We start from the raw sequence: 19,694 nt of genomic DNA, 5'->3' as shown, positions 1-19,694 counted from the left end.
ATGTCTTGTGCAGGCAGCATTGCAGCTCCACAGCGACAATGTGTTGCTCTTGCTTCAGAAAAAGATCAGATGAAAGTTGCGTATGACAGCCCGTTTGTGATGGCTTCCAGGCCTTAATGGGCCTGTGAGGCCCCTTTAGACGTACCCGTTGAGCTTTCTTCGGCCCAGCGTACTGATTGAAAAACCCTCTCCCGGGAACTGGGTTTGCTTACGGACCCAGTCTGCGAATCCGCAACGGAGAAGAACTGATTGTTCGTCAGTTCATCGCAGGCCTACGTATATATGTATCCCCGGTCGCTCGGTTTCTTGTGATTATTATTACGGGATCGCGTCGCCGAACAGGACCTCCGGAATCCCCCACCTCGGCTCGGATGGCCGGCTCTGACGATGACCAGAAAGGTTCGCGACTCTCGCGCCCGTGTCCTCCGCCGCTCTGCTCTGCCTTGCGGGCTTAACAAGTTCTCTTGTTGCTGTGGAATTTTGCAGTCGTGGTGTGCTTACGCTCGCTCGGCAGCGCGCCGATGCTGAGGCGAAACAAGTTCAAGGTGCGGCTCCCGTCTCGTTGACGTTCCTCTTTTTTTGCCCTTCTAATTCTTGTTCCTGCCTGCAAACCGCCTACAGGGGCCTCGCCCCCGCTAGTGGTTTCGGTTTTACTCGGTTTTCCCTGCTGAATTTATTCATCGAGTTCAGATAAACTGAAGAACTTTACCAGTAAGTAGTATAGCCAGATGCATCCTTGCTAAGAAACCAGGGGAGGTTTGCGGGGGAGGCAAATAAGCCAGGCATTTTTTCTCACCTTGATTGTTCCCGTCTGCTTGCTGGTTGTGGAAGGTAGTCTATTTGATGAACTGAATGTCGCAGGTTGGAAACCTTGCTAGGACCTGCACTTGGTTGTAGCCAACTAGAAGGGCGACTCTAGCATGAAATTGACTCGTATATATATGAACTTCACAGAGGATCTAGTGTTTAACCTAGCCTGAGTTACAGTAATCCCGGCGATACATTAGTAGCCTTATAGTTGCTGCTTCAATTGGTTGGCTTTACTGAAATTCTGCTGTCTTTGAAATTGGATTCTGAACTGTTTACCTTGTGTTGTACGCAATGAACTTTCATTAATTTGTTGCTTTTGTATCTGTATCTGCTGCTAGATTTCAGGACGAGAGAAATTCTCGAAGATTATCGAATTTCTTTGCGGACAACTCCATAAGGATACACTGGTACGAACATAGTTGCGAGTTTGATGGAAATTTAATCCATGACACTCTAAATTTTCACTGACAGTTTTGTATGTTGCCCACAGTTTGTCTATGTCCACAGTGCATTTTCAACAAACCCATTTTCACCAAAACCAGACGAGCTGCTAATCGACTTATATAATGTAAGATTCTGCATTCTATCTACTTATAAATACGTTCTTGCATCTTCATCCTTAGCAAACACTTGCATATGATGTGTGTTTACATTATCAATTAGCACCTTATAATGATTCTCTTGCTTGGGTAATCATTTATTTATCACCCCGATTGACACTCTAGGATTTGTCACCATTTATGTTAATGAGCCACATTTCAGTGAGACACAGATTCAATGGGCTGTTAAATTGGCAGATAGTGGATTCTTGCTTAAATCTCTAGTTGGCAAGACCAAACATATTCTTGAAATGTGTGGACAACTTTTTGATTACATGAAGATTGTTTACAAAATACATGAACATTTTATTAATGCATGATAAACTTTTTTATAAAATTTTAAATTATTTATATAAAAAATATTTAGAAATTTCGAAATATATACAAAGAAAAAAATGATCAATCGAAAACAAAAGAGAAAGAAACGAACGAAAATAACATCTTAATGGGCTGGCCCAGTCGAGGTCTTGAGGCGAGACCTAGACGCGCCCGTCGGCCCTTCGGCCCAGAGTACTGATTTGATACCTTCTCCTGGCACTGGGTTTGCTTACGGACCGGTCTGCTGCTAATAATCCCCAACGGAGAAGGTAGGGGTTGTTCATCAGTTCATCGCGTCGCCGAGCAGGACCTCCTGAATCCCCCTCCTCGTCCTCCTCGGCCTTCCCAGCTGCTCCGATGGCGGGCTCCGAGGCTGAGCAGAAAGGTTTGCGACCCCCGCCCACGGGTTCCATCGTTTCCTGCGCCGCTCTTTTTCCCACGGGTTTAATTTCTCTTTGTTCGCGTGGAATCTTGCAGTCGTGGTGCACGTCCGCTCGGCCGGCAACGCGCCGATACTGAAGCAAGACAAGTTCAAGGTGCGGTTCTCGTTTCGCACCCCTTCTTTTCGATCTTGTTCCTGCCTGCAAACCGCCGCTGCTTAGTGGAACCGAGGTTTCGGTTCTACTCGGATCTCGGGGTTTTCTCCGGTGAATTTTGTCAGCGAATTCAGATAAACCGATAAACTTTTCTGGCAGTAGGCTAGTAGCCGCCGGATGTTTAGGTACTATCTCTGCCTAGATGGGGACAGTGAAACCTAGCATATTTTCCATCCCTTGATTGATGGTCCCTTGCAGCAGTTTGGTCTGCTTGCTGGTTGTGGTAGATAATGTATTTAGTGAACTGAATGTCGCAAGCTGGAAACCTTGCTAGGACCTGCTCTTGGTTGTAGCCAACTAGAAGAGCAACTTTAGCAAAAAATTGAGTACTTTGCCTATTCCCGTGGCTCATAGATACTATACATATGAACATTGCAGAGGATCTAATGTTAACCTAGCCTGAGTTACACTACCAGTGCCGGGGATGCATTTAGTAGGCTTATAGACAATTGGTTGGCTTTATTGATATACCACTACTTCAAATTGTTGACTACTGAAATCCTGATATCATTTGTGTTTGTCCTTGAAATTTGATTATGAACTGCTTACCTTGTGTTGCACGCCATGAACTTCATTAATCTGTCGCTTGTGTATCTGTTTCTCCTGCTAGATTTCAGGACGAGATAAATTCTTGAGGGTTATTGAATTTCTTCGTCGACAACTTCATCAGGATACACTGGTAGGAATATAGTCGTGAGTTTGATGCAAATTTAATCCATGACACCCTAGGTTTTCATTGACAGTTTTCTATGTTGCCCACAGTTTGTCTATGTCAACAGTTCGTTTTCTCCAAGCCCAGATGAGCTGATAATTGACTTGTATAATGTAAGATTCTGGATGCTATCTTATTAACATATTTTATCACAATCCCCATCCTTTAATGATTAATGTGTACACTCATGTATGATGTGTGTTTATGTCATCAATTAGCACCTGAATACTCCCTCCATTCCTAAATATAAGACCTTTTAGAGATACCAACATGGACTACATATGGAGCAAAATGAGTGAATCTACTCTCTATAAAATACGTCCATATACACCCATGTGTAGTCTATATTGAAATCTCTAAAAGAGCTTATATTTAGAAACGGAGGGAGTAATTCCTTTCTTCGGAAATCATTTATTTATTATCACCCCGAAGATTGACGCTCTAGGATTTGTCAATCTTTTTATGTGATTGTCATCCTTTGTCTTAATGAGCCACATTCCACCAAGACACAGGGTAATAATGACCTTTTTATGTGATTGTCACCCTTTGTCTTAATGAGCGACATTCCACCGAGACACAGGGTAATAACTCCTAGAGTGTCTATCAGTGGATTGGTTAATTGGCGACTAGTTGTATTCTTTCTTAAATCTCTAGTTGGCAAACTTACATAATACAAAGTCTTGGATCTTTATGGTTCGTATGCATATACTATTTTTAATGGATTCCTTAGTTACCAAGCATCATTTGTTTGCCATTGACTTTCTGTTATTTCAGAAGGCGTATTAATGAAGAAGAACGCTGATCATGTTCTTATGTTATAACTCTGCAGAATTTTGCAATAGACGGGAAGCTTGTGGTAAACTATGCTTTATCGGCAGCGTGGGGTTAAAAGTTTGGATTAGCAGGAAGAACCGAAGAATCGAATGGATTGAAAAGGTCGTTTGAAATTTGACCGTTTTACTGTGTATAGCTGGAGTTGTAGTTGGTCAGTCAAAGAGGCACTAGCTCTCACATATGTTGATGATGAAAGTAAAGGTTCTTGCGAGACTGCCTTTTCTGGCATTGAACTCTCCAAGTGCTCGTACGAAAGAATCGTCAAATGTTTATAATTTGTTTACTAAGGAGTAGGTTAGTTCTGAAAAAATGTTTAGGAAAAATCTGACGGTTGTGGTGTACTAACCAAAAGAAGGTCTATCAAGTATACCGTTTTGATCTTTTTATAGTGTATCTCATTCTTTTTGTGGTATTGGGTTTTTAATATGTACTTTCTCTGCTCCAAATTAATTAAAGTTCTAGGTTTGTCCTAATTTACAAAGTACATTAACATCTACAACACCAAATTACTTGCATTTGGTGTTTTTTAAAATATATTTCCATTTCATATATAATTGATGTTGTAGATCTTAGTTCATTTTTTTTAAGACTTGGCCAAACTTTAAAAAGATTGATTTAGAGCACCTGCAAAACTTCAATTAATTTGAAACAAAAGGAGAAATAGGTATACACTTGACAAAAGATAGATATGCATCTTGTAGATCTTGGGGTTAGGGCAGATGTCACACACTCACATGCCTCTCTACTTATTCAAATGTTTCGACAGCTTGATTCCCACATAATTAATTTCTCGTGAAACGTTTAACTTTCTATTCACCTCCGTGGTTGCGTGTTACATATGCAAGGATGAACTTGACAACTGTGCAAAAAGGAAATAAACTTTAAAACATCAAGAAAATAAAAAATTCATGAGGAAAAGGGGCAAGCCCAACGATGTATGCAGCCCCGTGCAAAAAAGAATAGATAACACAAGAACTCAAAAGGAAAAATCTACATGAATCTTTGCACAAATTCAAACAGTTATATTAACAAGTCCATATTACCAGTAGACAGGAGAAAAACCATGTACTAGCATCCATGTCGCAGATCTTGGGTCGCGGCCGGACAAATTTGACCGGATGCGGACGCCAATAGGGTGTGTGTGTCACTCTCTCCCTCTCTGTAAAAAATGGTGGGTGGCACACATTCACACGTCTCTGCTTATTATTATTGAAATGTTGCGTCAGCAGGATTCCCGCATAATTAACTTTCTCGTGAAGCGTTTAAACAAATTACACTACTGCTACTATCGATGCCCGATCTGGATTTAACCAGCTGAGTTCAAAGAAAATATCTACTATCAGCTCCGTGGAGGTGCCCGTCCCTATATCACACCCCCATCACCCTGTTGGTGAACTCACTCCAGCAACCACATCCCTTCTCCTGCCCCGGACTCCTGCAGCACCTGAAGCTCGCCTTCGCCACGCATCTGCGCTTCTGCAGGTAACTGCGATATTTTCCTTGCTTAAGATCTTATCAGAAAATCAAGTTGGGGTGTTGCTGCAGACTGTGCTGTTCTCTCGTGCTCGCGAGCTTTAGCTCTGAGGACCTTATTGTGCATCGTGGTTAGGATGTTTTGGTACAATCTGCTTGCCTGTGTCGTTGCCCTAGCCCTCTGTGAACTGGTTACCACCAGTTGCTTTGCTTTGCTTCCAGCTTGATGTCAAACGCCTGAAGGGCGTCGACAAATCTAGTTGCGGTGGGGAACGATAGCAAACGAAAGAAAAATTGTTGCTTGGTCTAGGAACGAGATATGCTTGCTCGATCTACGTATTTCACAGTAATGATGTCCATGTTTTATCATTATTATTGTAAGGTGTCTAGCGTTGTGAGGATCTGAGGCTTTGTTTGGGGATCATTCTTTCAGAGATGGTCAACACCTCATGTTGTTAGTCTGGTACGCTGACTGTGCTGCCATCGGGCTGGGAGTTTCTTTTCTGTTTTCTCCGGTGGCTGTGCCTCGTGGGGTGGTGAGCTGGGCCTCTGATTAACAGAGGAAGAGCCTGTCACGTGGTATACATGCACCCTAGTTAGACTCTGTCGGTTCACATCAAGGCGTATTTGAGTAAATCCAGGCCAGCCCCATGGAAGCAAGAGTTCTGTTATGGAACCTATGTGCAGATCAGAGGAGTGATTATTGCATATATAATACTTGAGTGATTCAGGAGTTGGGTTTAGTAGCCTTATAAACCGTGTATGTTTGCTCTACCTTTGGTTGCAGGGTACTACATGAAGTGACCTAGAACACATGGAAGGGGATAAGTTCCAGGAAGAGATCAAATGCCTCATTGAGGTGAAGCGCAAAAACATCACACGGTTTCTAGGATATTGTGCCGACACACAAGGGAGAGTGGTAGACTTTGAGGGAAGCTTTGTAATGGCAGATGTACGACGACAGTTCCTCTGTTTTAAGTATCGACACAAAGGTAGGAACATGTGATGACATCTTTTCTTGGGTCATAATTATTGGTTCCCATCTGATAACAACAATTACTGTGGTGCCATATACTCTAGCATATGAAACTAAAGTACTTCAACTGTTTCGAATACTAACTCCTCTATCTTCTCTTTGTGTATAGATACGTACAGTGGAGTTGAATGGAGAGAGCACTATCAAATAATCAAAGGAAATTGCAAGGGTTTATGGTACCTTCACCGTAATCATATTGTTCATTTGGACCTAAAACCTGATAATATATTGTTGGATGATAATATGGTACCGAAAATAGCTGACTTTGGTCTCTCAAAGTACTTTCGTGCCGGATTATCATTTCAAAATTTGGATGAACATCGTAAGTTGGCTAATCTCTTGAAATCTTGATCTTTCCGTTAGCCATATATGAATCATATTGCATATTTTAGTATTCATCCATCAATTTTCTTGCAGGGGTTATTTGGCACCAGAATTCTACGGTGGAAAACTCACATTCAAGTCAGACATATACAGTTTGGGTGTTATAATCATAGAGATATTAATATGTCATATGAAATATACCAAAGACTGCTCTGCTTTGAGTATATACCCAAAGGGTATCTTTATGATTATATCACCGGTCACATTCAAGTCAGACATATACAGTTTGGGTGTTATAATCATAGAGATACTAACATGACATATGGGATATACCAAAGATTGCTCTGCTTTGAGTATGTACCTAAAGGGAGTCTTCATGATTATATCACCGGTACGATCACCATATCATCTCTCTTTTTTATCAATAAAACTAGCACATTATCTCATGTAACCGTGTGGGAAATATCTTTAATCATTTTCAATCTTTTTGAGACACTGTGGTGTAATAACATTTTGTAAGAACATTAACTAGACTATCAGGCTACCCGCAGAAAAAACTAGGCTATCAGGCAGATGTGTTGTTTCTACGAGATCTTGGATTGATATGCGTAATTTAAGTTTAGGTCATGAGTTGAACAATCATCCATTTGTAGAGAGCCCACAAATGTACATGACATAGGTTCAACTATTATCATTTGCGACATGTTCATATACAATCACAGTGATCTATACATACATGCAATGTTGGGAAAATCTATCAACATGTGGTCATTAATTCATTCATTATGAGATGGTCCACCATGGTCGAATGTTTTGTCTTCTCCTTTCATTTTCTTGCTATCTCTATTTTTACCATCATAATAGAAGATTTGGTTCAAGCATCGGAAGCATATAATAGAATTTACGTATAATGGAAGTTACTTGTTGTGTTGTATCTCTCTACTATTATAAGGACTTCAAGTATCTCAAATACTAAACATACTTTCATCTCCCCCTATTATAGATGCATCTCGTGGACTTGAATGGGGCAAGAGGTATCTAATTGTTAAAGGAATTTGTGAGGGCTTATATTACCTTGAAGAAGAAAGTATTATTCACTTAGATCTGAAACCAGCCAATATATCGATGGACAACAATATGTCCCAAAATTACCGACTTTGGTCTCCCAAGATGTAAGATGTTATGATGAAAATCAAAATTGGATCAATGTAAGCCGATTAAGTGTCTCAAAGCCCATTAATGGTGGCTTTGCAGTGGTTTATAAGGTATGCTAACTCTCAACTACTCTTGGTCTGATAGCTGAGTTTATGCTTTATTAGTAGAAAAGTTGAGTTTATTCTAGCAAGGCATGTTAGCTGCAGGGAATTCTTTAAAATGGGGCAATCGCTGTGAAGAAGCTTTCCAACACATCTTATATTCATGATAGCGAATTCTGATGAGAGGTTGAATGTTTGATGAAGGCCAAGCACAAAAAGTACGGTTTATGAGTTATTTGGCTATGCACATGGGGAAATGGCTTCCTACGAGGGAAAAATTTCCATGGCAGGTGTACAACAGAGGTTGCTCTGCTTTGAGTATCTAACGAAAGGAAGTCTTTGTGACTATATGACCGGTAGGATCACACAACACATAACATGTTTTCCATGTTCATTTTCTTTCTTTTGATCATCCACAATCGGAGTAGTACTAGTATATAAGTATATGCTCTCGTCTACATCTAGCTAGATTTTAAAGATTACGAACTTTAAGTATCTCACACAATAACCTGTTTTAATATCTTCTCTTCCCTGTGTAGAATGCTTATGGATATGAATGGCGAGAGTGCTATGACATAATCGAAGGAATTTGTGAGGGTTTAAGTTATCTCCACAAGAACCATATTGTTCACTTCAACTTAAAACCGACAAATATACTTTATGGAATATACTATGGTTCCTAAAATAACTGACTTTGGTATCTCAAGATGTTTTGATGAAACAAGGACTTGTTATTACTTCAAAAGTGATGGGATTAGTGTAAGCCGGCTAAGCCTCTTGAAAGCTCTCAAGCTCTTTTTTTCAGGGTTCACTTTTAAATTATGTATTCATTATCTTCTCATTTCATGCAGGGAATATTTTTTTCTAAAAGTTCTTTTCAGTGGAATAATCACGTTCAAAACAGACATATACAATCTTAGTCTATATATCAATAGTTATGGAGATATTGATTATGATGAAGAGGTATTTTGAAGTTGATTATGTATGAATTTATATCACCCTTCAATAATAAAATGTTCAAATACTGATGCCATGCCTTTTACTTATGCATACTGTTGGAAGCACATCCAGCAGGGCACAAATTAGCTGCAAAAGACACAACAGACTTATTGTTATGTAAACCTATAGTTATGCAAAGGGGAACACATTCTGCAAAAGACACAACAGACTTATTGTAATGTAAACCTATAGTTATGCAAAGGGGTAAAACGAACACATTCTTTAATACAATTTGACACTACTTTATCTCTGTTTCTTTTTAGTTTTACCAAACAGTAGAACACAGATTACATGGTGCAGTTTTTACATTTTTGTTATAAATTATTGTTAGTCTGATATTGTAATTTAGTAATTTATGTGGTTTGCACATTAACATCATATTTATAGGGTTCATATGCAAAAGATTACACACTTAATTGCTGATTACATAGAGGTTGATCCTTTTCATTAACCCACATCTCACTGTTGCAATTGAGCAGGTACTCAAAATTTGGAGGAATTGATTGGACAGATCACTGGGAGGAAGACAACTGGAACGAGTGATGGAGTGCATTGACACCGAGCTAGCGAGGAAACCAAGTCCTTAGCATATGAGCAAGCACCTCAGCCGCCGGAGGGGTCGATGCTCGTCAACGTGGATGCAGCAATCTTCTCCCAATCTGCAAGAGCGGGCTTTGGTCCGGTGATACATAATCACCGGGGAAGGGTGCACAGGCGGTGAACAGAGGCTACTTTGAATGAGTTCAAATTCCTGAAGGAGCAGAAGCCATGGCACTTCGTCAAGTCTTAATCCTTGCCAGTAACACTGGTATTAGGAAGATCATGGTAGGTTAACAAGATCAAGAGTTTAGGTTTTGATAGGTCCCCTACTGGAGCCATAGTCCATGATATGAAAAAATGTGCCACAAAGTTTGTATCTTGTACTTTTATCCATGTCAATCGTTCTTGTAGTGAGGCAGCACATGTTCTGGCTAAATCGGCGGAGCATGATGTTTGTTAGAGTTGTGTCGAATATTATTGTACAAGTTAGGTTACAGTTGGACTTGGAGTCATACGGTGTGTAAACAGGATATGAAGTCGTGTCCAAGTAGGACACTTGTACCCTATGCCTTTCATATATAGCGAGGATGGACACACGATGTAACCTATGCCAACATAATAGCACGGGCACGCGGGGGAGCCGGCGGCGTGTGCCGGCGCCCGGGCGGCCGGGGTGCGGTATTGTAGCGGTGTCATGGGAAGGAGCGCCTGTAGTCAAGCCGCGGGGATGTAGCCATATCGGTGAACCTCGTTAACAAATCTCGATGTCGTGCCTCGTGTGATTGCTTGGTCTTCGGTAGATCGACGGAGCGCCTCGGATTTATTCTAACAAGTGGTATCATGAGCAAGGTTCGATTTGAGGTTGCAGCTATTGATCTAGAGGTGGAGCAGAATTCGTCGAATTGATCAGTGGTCGAGTAGTGCGACCGGGCAAGATCGATGGGATGGCGGGGGTTCTGTTCGTGTCAAGAAGCAATCGGACCAGCGCGGCGTGTATCTCGACGAGATCGGGAGCGTGCGGCGGCGGTGTAACATGTAGCCGCAAGGGCGCGCAAGCAAAGCGCTAGGGCAGCAGCCCAGCAGGTGCAAGCGCGTGCGGCGGGTGTGTTCGTGGGTCGGGTGTGGGGCGACGTGGTGGCCAGTGCTGGACCAGGCGGAAGCCAGCATCAAGCAGCAGGGCGTGTAGCGGGAGCTGACAGACCTAGCGGACAGCAGCGGGACAAGATCGGCAGATCAAAAGCTGTGCCGGAGTTCGTATCGGGCACATGCGGCGGCAGGAGCGCTAGGGCATGCGGCGGCCGAGCGCGTTGCGCTGACGGGCACGCGCGGCCTGCGGGCCAGGGACCCAAGCGCTGGCGCTGGTGCTACGGGCCCTGCGGGGCTGGAGCTCGGCGTGGCCCATGGCAGGAGGCCTGGAAGAGCAAGGCTCAGTCCGAGCTAGGCAGAGGTTCGCGTGATCGTACATGCTGTATGAAAGGAGCCAGAGCTACATGCGGGAGATTTGTTAAAGGAAAAAAGATGCCGTTCTGCTGCGATCAAAGGGTGTCGCTTGGTGTTGTCTTGTCACCAGGGCGTGAACATTGATGGCCATGGATCGATTGAGTACGTGTGTAAAGATGAAAAAAATAGTTCAGGAAACTTGTGTGTGGTGGCTTGCTACGGGTAAACAAGAAGGTTTCGGGTGCTATTTCTTTTGGAATTCTTTGCTTTGTACATGGATTGAAGATGGTAGGAATGCAGCGACGGCGTTGTTCGGCATTGATGGTCGAATGGAAATCAAGACAGACGACATGCGTATAAGGCTCGGAGGAGTCTGGAGCGCGTCATGCTGGGATCATGCATACACAGGGCGTCAAGGCAATGCACAGAGATGTGTAGAGGCGGACACGACGCAGGGTGGAACATGGTTGCAGTCGGATAATTTCGGCTGGGTCGGACTGGACTGTCTGACGGATCGACGGGGATGTCGGTCAAAGCAGAAGACGGTGGTGATTTCAGCGACGACGACATAGGAGCGTGATGCTGATGGTGGCCGACTTCTGGGGCGTGGAAACACGTGGTGCAGGCCTGAGGGCTTGTGCGGCTTCGGTAAGACTAAGGCGCGGGGTTGATTCAAGGCAGTGTACACATGAGAGCTTGAAGTCGACAGGGCGCGGGGTAGCACGGCCAGCTATATGGAGTCATGTTGAAGATGGAGCTGGAGTCTGATGGACGATTTCACTCTGAGCTGATGGAGGGGCTACGGTGTAAGATATCGGAGAATCGAAGCCTATTTCAGCGGGATAGCGAGAGACACGTGGATTGGACTGGGGCCCAATGGTCTGATGGAGACGTGATACTCGGCATCGGTCGGTGATGATCGGTGGTTCTCTGCACTGGGGGTTGAGGCAGTGTAGGCTAGCTACCCGGGAGACTCGACCAGGACAGCAGAGGCTCGACGCGGTGATAGCGGCGAGGCGTGCGGTAAGCACGGGACACAGCGACAGACCAAGGCACTAATGGTGAGACGTGTGGTCAGACAAAGTGTGCAGGGGATGCTGAAGCAGTGTTGAAGAGTACCGGATTCAAGTTGGTGACTGGGTCTATCGGTGCTAGTTGATGGACAGGAGTTGACCATGGAGAATCTGAGAAAGTGGCGGAAAGTCTGGATTCGTGAAAACAGAGAGAGTACATGGCCGTATATTCTGTGGTGTTTGGTTCACATGGCAAAGTGCGGATGACAAGACAGAAGGAGGCGGAGTGGTATAGCTGTGGGAAATGCCAGAGACTATCCGGGAAAAGGGTGAGACAACTGTGAATTTGACTCAGGGTGACACAGGGCGACGGTGAAATTCCTTCAAGTTTCAGATAGACGGTCAAGAAAGAGCGGTGGCATTGAGTTCAGGTAACTCTTATATGTGGCGTCCAATATGCGAGTTGTTCATTTTCACGCAGACAGTGATCGGTGTGTGATGGTGTTGAACGGATTCTCCGGAAGTGAGGAGCACAAAGTAGAGTAATGAGGAACTTAATTTTGCTCGAGGGTTGACTGTGAAGAAGACGAGAAGGGACTACAATTGCAGGTGGAGTCACATGGAGTCTGAGAGTAGCAGCGGTGCTCATGACGTATCTCAAGTCAAATGTACATGGAGGTTCGACGCACATACGAATTCAAGGTGGTGGAGAATATTCGCCAAGGTGGAGTTTGTTAGAGTTGTGTCGAATATTATTGTACAAGTTAGGTTACAGTTGGACTTGGAGTCGTACGGTGTGTAAACAGGATATGAAGTCGTGTCCAAGTAGGACACTTGTACCCTAGGCCTCTCATATATAGCGAGGGTAGACACACGATGTAACCTATGCCAACATAATAGCACGGGCACGCGGGGGAGCCGGCGGCGTGTGCCGGCGCCCGGACGGCCGGGGTGCGGTATTGTAGCGGTGTCATGGGAAGGAGCGCCCGTAGTCAAGCCGCGGGGATGTAGCCATATCGGTGAACCTCGTTAACAAATCTCGGTGTCGTGCCTCGTGTGATTGCTTGGTCCTCGGTAGATCGACGGAGCGCCTCGGATTTATTCTAACAATGTTTCGTCCTGTTGGCTTAATGGTTTCCCTGATGTAATCAGGACCATTATCTGTAATGAATCAGTTATGAATGAATAAGAGGGTGCAGCTGCCCATTACCTCAAAAATAAATAAATAAAGGATGGTATTTCCTGCAAGAGAAAAGAAGGAAAAAAAGAACCCAAGTACAACAACAATCTTGTGGACTTCACGGGACACGATTGAGAAGCGACGAGCAAAGAACACGGAAACTGCTACTACGGTGAACAGCAACTGTGGGAACAGAGTGTCACTATTTTAGAGAACAACCTCTTCGTTTGTTTTATTTCTTCTCCATTTTCGTCTCTGCAAAACCCGTCACAGGGTTCAAGCACATACCGGAAGCAGGGACAGAACATAGTAGCTCCCAGTGTGTTGTAGTATTTCCTACCATTATTTATTTATTCTAATAATGTGTTGAAATTCAGGCCTTTGTGCTTGCTCTCATGTTTCATTGCACTGTTCAGGCTCTCTTTGGACTGTTAAAATTTATAAAAATGATATTGTATATATACCAGCGATCTATCTAATATAATCTAATACTACCCCGTTCCAAAATAAGTGTCTTAATTTTGTACTAATTTTAGTACAAAGTTGTACTAAAGTTGAGACACTTATTTTAAGACGAAGAAAGTAGTATATATATAACAAGTATGTGATGGACCCAGAAAAAAAACATGCCAGAAAATCCCATTAGAAAGGAGAAACATACATCCATTAATCGACCAGTCATTAAAATAGGACTGGGTTCTTCTTTAACCTAACAAAACACCATCCGAATTGTTATGTTTTGCAATTATAAGCGACCAATGTTTTAAATGTACTTTACCTTCGGTTCATCTCAGTTCCTCCTTCCCCTTCTTCTTCTCACACCCGATCTGGCCCATTCCGACGAGTGAAAGACTTCCAGATGCGATTATGCAATGCGTGCGTCGATAACAGAGGCTTTGTCTTAAGCTTCCGCATCATGTCCACCTCATGTGTGCTCTAAGTGAAAGTCTCGGATCCAACCTTGGATCGGACTACGACAACGCCATTATGTTGTTACTTCATTGGGATTGGACTCTTGGGGCCAATGACCCGTTGTTTTTTTGGATAAAGAATGGATTTTATTAGCTCGAAATAGAGCATCAAGAGGATATAAACACTATGAGCACACACTCGGCCTCTGCATAGTTAGGATGCATACAGCCAATACCGACACACACAAAAACACGTCGACAAGTAGCGAAGTCATACAAGACCAAAGCTATCTGTGGGCGAGGAAAAAAAAACCCAAAGCATTCAGATTCGATCGACAAACTATAGCAATGACTATATCTGCACCAAACATTTCATGACACCGCATGGACGACAACGTTTTTCAACAGCAACGCTTTCAGAAAGGGAGCGACGCTCATGAGCCGCCGTCACCGGATCCAACCATAATGGCTAGAATCTAGGTTTTCACCCTGAGAAATCGATTCAAGTGCACTGATGCGTATCCGCACCAAACATCTCATGACACCGCAATGACCCATTGTTGGTTGTGTATTGCTCATATACACTGATGTGTACTTCTGTACATGAACAAATTGCAAGCCGTGACTGGCAGCACTTTCCACAATGAATGTGCTTCGACCTATGTCCCATTTCAAGTATTTTATGAATTTTTAACGTGTGCCGCTATGAACTAGTTCAACAGGTAGCATACACGTGAGATATAGTTTGATAGTAAACTTGATGAAAAAAGGGAAATAAATTTGAAAATAGAAGAAAACTGAAATGAAGATTAAAAACCGAAAAAGAAGAAACTGCTAGCTTGGGGTTTGGAGCAAACACCCGCGGACATTGTTCGGACGTATGGGCTCTGGCCTGCGGGGGCACACCCTTCATAGGAGTTAAGTGTCAAATGGGTAGTTAAGTTTTCGATTTTGACAAAATGATCATGCACGACTAAATTTATGTCACGCACAAGAAAAAGAAACAAAAAATTTAACCAGGAAATGAAAAGTAAATAATAAGCAAAAACGAAAATAGAGAACGGATCAAAAAGCTGGAGAACTGGATGAGAAAACTAGTAGATAAGAAACAGAAAATGAAAAAATAGCAGAAAGAAAAGAAGAAAATGGGCCGACCCATTCGCAATACCTGTAGAATGGAGAAACCCTCGTTCAGGCCAGTGATTTGTTCTCACAGTCACAGGGCTCCACCAGTAGCCAGCCCAGGCCCAAGTTTATGCCGCGCGCGCTCTCGTTACGTGGGTCGGCCACCGCCGTCCGATCATCTCACCCGGACCCGACCCGACGGTCAGATTCATCGAAGCTCAGTCTTCCCCGGGAAGGAGCCCGCGACGCCACCGAGCAACCGCCTCTTCCCCCCTTCGACTCCCGTCGCCATTTCCGACGCCCCCCCAAACCTCCTAGATTTTCAAATCCGCACCACCATTCGCCTCCCCCAACCCCCCTCCTCCGCCCCATCCCGCCGCAGAGCGCGAAGCCCCCGCGAATCCGGTCCACCGCGAGGCGATGGCGTCGGCGAGGCTGACCCCGAACGGCGTGGGGGCGGCGCTGGCGGGGGAGACGAACCTCAGGCCCATCGTGCAGGTCGTCAACCTGCGCTGCGTCAACGTCGACGGCAAGGGCACGCCCCGGAGCGACAGGTGGCGCGGCCTCGTCTCCGACGGCGCCGAGACCTGCCCCGCGATGTTCGCCGGCCAGCTCAGCGACCTCGCGCGCTCCGGGCTCATCCGCCGCGGCTCCGTCGTGCAGCTCGACGAGTACGTCATCAACATGGTCGGCGGCAGAAGGTTCGCCTCCGCATCCCTCAGCGTACCGTAGATCGATGCTCGATTGTTTGCGCTTGCGACCGGGGCGGTTTCGGCTAGGGTTCGTGCCCGCGCGCGGGTTCTGGCTGGCCATTTATGGTCGCGGTCTGTGATTCGCTGCGATTTCTGTGCCTGTAAGTGTAGTCTAATTGGTCCCTGCGAGTTGCTGTCCCTCAAATTGATTGGGGGTCTCGCTTTAGATTGATACTTTTCTAACTACTTGGAAAATTCAGTGTACGCTGATCCTGATACTCATGTTATGCTTCCTTAGGTACTACTCCGTAGAAGCGAACTAGGTCTTTTCCCTCTAGGATAACAGTACTCAACCAGAGTGGCGCCGAAATTTTGTTCCACTGATCTGCTGCTGATTGAATTGGATTCTGTAATTCCTTTTTAGGACTAGAAGATATCTTATACCAACTGGAATGTGTAATTAAGTTGTGTTGTGAGGTATGATACAGTTTGGTGTTTGTGTAAAAGTTAGTTCATTGGATTATATTTCTGCTACTCATAATGGTCGTAAAATCGTAGATCTGGCTATGGCGCTGTGCGTTTCTGGCTTGTTAAATGATGTTATTTTCTGAATGATCGGGAGAGGAGGTCCTCTACCTTGAATTTCATAAAGCAGTCAATATAAGAGATAAGAGTCAAATAGACTGGGAATAAACCTGCAAAGAGAACTGACATTATGGTCGTTTTGATGATTAGAAGAAGTTAGTTGTGTGCTGTGGTTCATTTAGTTAGTTATGCAGTAAGTTGTTGCTATATACTCTAGTCGACTGGTCATGGTGCTGTGCATCAGCTAGGTTCCTTGTTTACTGATTGGGTCATTTGGTGCATGGAAGTTTGATTTGATCACTGTAGTTTACGTCATGCTCACAGATGTGGACATCTTTATCTGGTTGAATCATTTAGTGGTTTGTGTCTTTCAGCTCTACCCACTTGGTTCAGCAGTATACTTGATGATACAAGTTGTTATTTACCTATTTTAGCTGCCAATTGACTATGTTTCATTGTGTCTTTTCTGATCTGCTCGTCAGTAAATGCTGCTGGCACATAGTTTGTGAACTGAAATGTGCCATGATTCAAGTTTCTCTGTCATATGTCTTAAGTAACTAGTGCAAATGCAAATTTGTCCTTTTGTCTTGTGGGTATGTGAAATTATTTGTTGTTGCTGAGCTGATTGGTTGAATATCTGTAGGGTTATCGTCGTTCTGAATTTGACAGTTCTTCTCGCGGAGTGTGACATCATTGGCAATCCAGTGATTACTCCAGAAAGTGAATCTTCTAATCAAAACAACCCAAGAGTGGAGCAATTTAACGGAACACGTCAATATGGTTTGGCGGCAGGAAACCCAAGTCCCACAAGGCCCAATGGCAATGTTCCAGTCTTCCAACCTTCGGTGTCAGGGAGCTCCTTGAACACACCCACCAGGCTCAGTGACAAATCTCCAGTTTTCCAGCCAACAGCACAGCCATCTTATCGTCCTGCACCCAGTTACAAAAATCAAGGAGCAATTGCGAAAAATGAAGCCCCTGCTAGAATAATCCCCATATCTTCTTTAAATCCTTATCAGGGCCGCTGGGCTATCAAGGGTAGAGTTACTGCAAAGGGAGACATCCGCCGGTACCACAATGCAAAAGGTGAAGGCAAAGTGTTCAACTTTGACTTGCTTGATTCTGATGGGGGTGAGATACGGGTGGCATGTTTCAACACTCAACTTGATCGCTTCTATGAAGTTGTGGAAGTTGGTAAGGTCTATGTGGTATCAAGAGGAAACTTGAAACCTGTACAGAGGAACTATAACCATCTGAACAGTGAGTGGGAGATTACGTTGGAGAGAGATTCATCAGTGGATCTTTGTCCTGATGAGAACAGCTCAATTCCCTCTCAGCAGTTTAACTTCAGACCGATCAGTGAAATTGAGGATACTCCGACCGGTACTATACTTGATATCATAGGTGTTGCTATCTCTGTCAGCCCTTCCACCACAGTACAGAAGAAAAATGGCACGGAAACTCTGAAAAGAATGATTGGCCTGAAGGATATATCTGGTCGAAGTGTTGATCTAACCATGTGGGGTGACTTTTGCAACAGAGAAGGCTCACAGCTGCAAGAAATGGTTGAACGTGGGGTCTTCCCCGTGCTGGGTGTCAAAACAGGAAGAGTGAATGATTTCAATGGCAAGTGTGTCGGCACAATTTCTTCCTCTCAACTCCTCATAGACCCTGATCTCTCTGAAGCTCATACTCTGAGGCAATGGTTCGACGGTGGAGGAAGGGATGCTTCTACTCAGTCCATATCTAGGGATCACACTCCTTCAGCATCAAGGAACGAGGTCCGAATGACAGTTGCTAAAATCAAGGATGATGGTCTTGGAATGGGAGACAAACCTGATTGGGTTACTGTGAAAGCCTCCATTATATTCTTCAAGAGCGACAACTTCTGCTACACAGCTTGCCCTACTAAGGAAGGTGACCGGCAGTGCAATAAGAAAGTGACAAAGGGGACCTCTGGCTTGTGGGTGTGTGACAAATGCGACAAGGAGTTTCCAGAGTGCGACTACAGGTATCTTCTGCAGCTTCAGATTCAAGATCACTCGGGAACAACTTGGGTGACAGCGTTTCAGGAGACCGCGCAAGAGTTACTAGGCTGCTCGGCGCTAGAACTCGTTACATACAAAGAGAACGGAGACCCTCGTTTTGCAGAGACCATGCTCAGCTGTTTGTTCATGGATTATCTGCTCAGGCTGAAAGTCAAAGAAGAAACGTACAGCGACGAGAGGAGAGTGAAGAACACATTGGTCAAAGTGGAGAGGTTTGATCCTGCTGCCGAAAGTAGATATCTGCTCGATTTACTTTCAAGGTCGGTGGCATCATATTGAGCAGCGAGTTTCGCCCGAAGAGGTGTGGCGGTGTCCATAACATGTTCTCTTTTGCTCGGAAGGCCCAAGGTTTACTTACCATATTAGAGATTCAGGATTTATTCAGTTCATACCGATGTTTTTGATGTGATAGTAACAGTAAGCATGCCAATGTCTCGGCCTATGTAGACTTTCTGTCCTTGTTTAATTTTAACGGATCAATTCAGATGTAGCTACTGAATCATATTGATGTCTGTGTTAAGGCATCCCTGCTTTTTAAACTTACCAATGCAGTTGGTGGGCACACTGAGGGGCTGTTTGGTTCTAGGCCTAGCATTGTCACACTTTGTCACACATTTTTGCCAACCTTGCCTAAACTTGCCATACTTTTTATGTGTATGCCATGCAGGACTCAAGTGTGGCTTGCCTGAGATGTAACTTGAACCAAACACTCATCTAAGTTAGTTAAACTTGCCTAAAATATAACAACCTTTGGCAAAGTTAGTCACAAATCAAACAGCCTCTGAGTGACGATGGCACACAACGGCTTGGTTTGTAGCGAGCTGTATGTTCCCGCTGCAGTTCGAATCCCGGCATGACACAGTGCACTCCCCGGCGCTAAGACGTCTAGTTGGGGGCACAGTGTTCGGCCGCGATGGCAGCCGAGGATGGTGACGAGTAGTCACATTCAAGGCGTGTCCAAAAGGACTGGATTGTAATCTTGATTATTTGTTTTAGGTCCATTTTCATAGTACACACGTGAGAAATGTTAGGAATTAAATAGTAGATTAATTAGCACATGCTAATTAATGACTCGTCATTAGCAAAGGGGTGTGTTCAACCCTGAATAGTCATGTCTCTTCTCTCTCTATTGTCAACAGGCACCTGTTCAGGAGGGATGCCTCCAAACATGCACCTTTTCTTCTCACCTTTTTCAGATGTATA

At 44.2% G+C, this 19,694-nt stretch overlaps 3 protein-coding genes and 1 long non-coding RNA gene across 6 annotated transcripts; all 4 read left to right on the top strand.

Moving 5' to 3' along the window:
- Positions 1-371: 371 nt before the first annotated feature.
- Positions 372-1,627, top strand: LOC119315808 (ubiquitin-like protein ATG12). The gene is made up of 4 exons (XM_037590282.1): positions 372-399; positions 487-545; positions 1,149-1,217; positions 1,301-1,627. Exons 1-4 carry the CDS (start codon positions 372-374, stop codon positions 1,448-1,450), a joined length of 306 nt encoding a protein of 101 aa, XP_037446179.1. The 3' UTR covers positions 1,451-1,627.
- Positions 1,628-1,952: 325 nt separating this feature from the next.
- LOC119318109 (ubiquitin-like protein ATG12) lies at positions 1,953-4,249 on the top strand. Its single transcript, XM_037592633.1, has 5 exons — positions 1,953-2,112; positions 2,205-2,263; positions 2,934-3,002; positions 3,086-3,148; positions 3,865-4,249. The coding sequence occupies exons 1-5, from the start codon at positions 2,085-2,087 to the stop codon at positions 3,922-3,924; spliced, it is 279 nt and encodes a 92-aa protein (XP_037448530.1). The 5' UTR covers positions 1,953-2,084; the 3' UTR covers positions 3,925-4,249.
- Positions 4,250-5,219: 970 nt separating this feature from the next.
- On the top strand, positions 5,220-10,101 carry LOC119318108. 3 transcript variants are annotated; one of them, XR_005153949.1, is made up of 9 exons: positions 5,220-5,351; positions 6,130-6,334; positions 6,488-6,700; positions 6,796-7,093; positions 7,706-7,967; positions 8,064-8,314; positions 8,498-8,717; positions 8,810-8,921; positions 9,437-10,101. It is a non-coding gene; the product is annotated as an uncharacterized LOC119318108 (long non-coding RNA). The 3 variants fall into 3 exon arrangements; XR_005153948.1 differs by having other exon boundaries at positions 8,058-8,314; XR_005153950.1 differs by having other exon boundaries at positions 8,058-8,314; positions 8,810-8,940.
- Positions 10,102-15,406: 5,305 nt separating this feature from the next.
- On the top strand, positions 15,407-19,038 carry LOC119318107 (replication protein A 70 kDa DNA-binding subunit A-like). The gene is made up of 2 exons (XM_037592631.1): positions 15,407-15,867; positions 17,087-19,038. Exons 1-2 carry the CDS (start codon positions 15,587-15,589, stop codon positions 18,768-18,770), a joined length of 1,965 nt encoding a protein of 654 aa, XP_037448528.1. The 5' UTR covers positions 15,407-15,586; the 3' UTR covers positions 18,771-19,038.
- The last annotated feature ends 656 nt before the right edge of the window (positions 19,039-19,694 follow it).

The sequence above is a fragment of the Triticum dicoccoides genome, chromosome 6A, assembly GCF_002162155.2.
Source record: "Triticum dicoccoides isolate Atlit2015 ecotype Zavitan chromosome 6A, WEW_v2.0, whole genome shotgun sequence".
Classification (NCBI taxonomy): domain Eukaryota; kingdom Viridiplantae; phylum Streptophyta; class Magnoliopsida; order Poales; family Poaceae; genus Triticum; species Triticum dicoccoides.
This window is presented reverse-complemented; position numbering and strand designations above follow the sequence as displayed.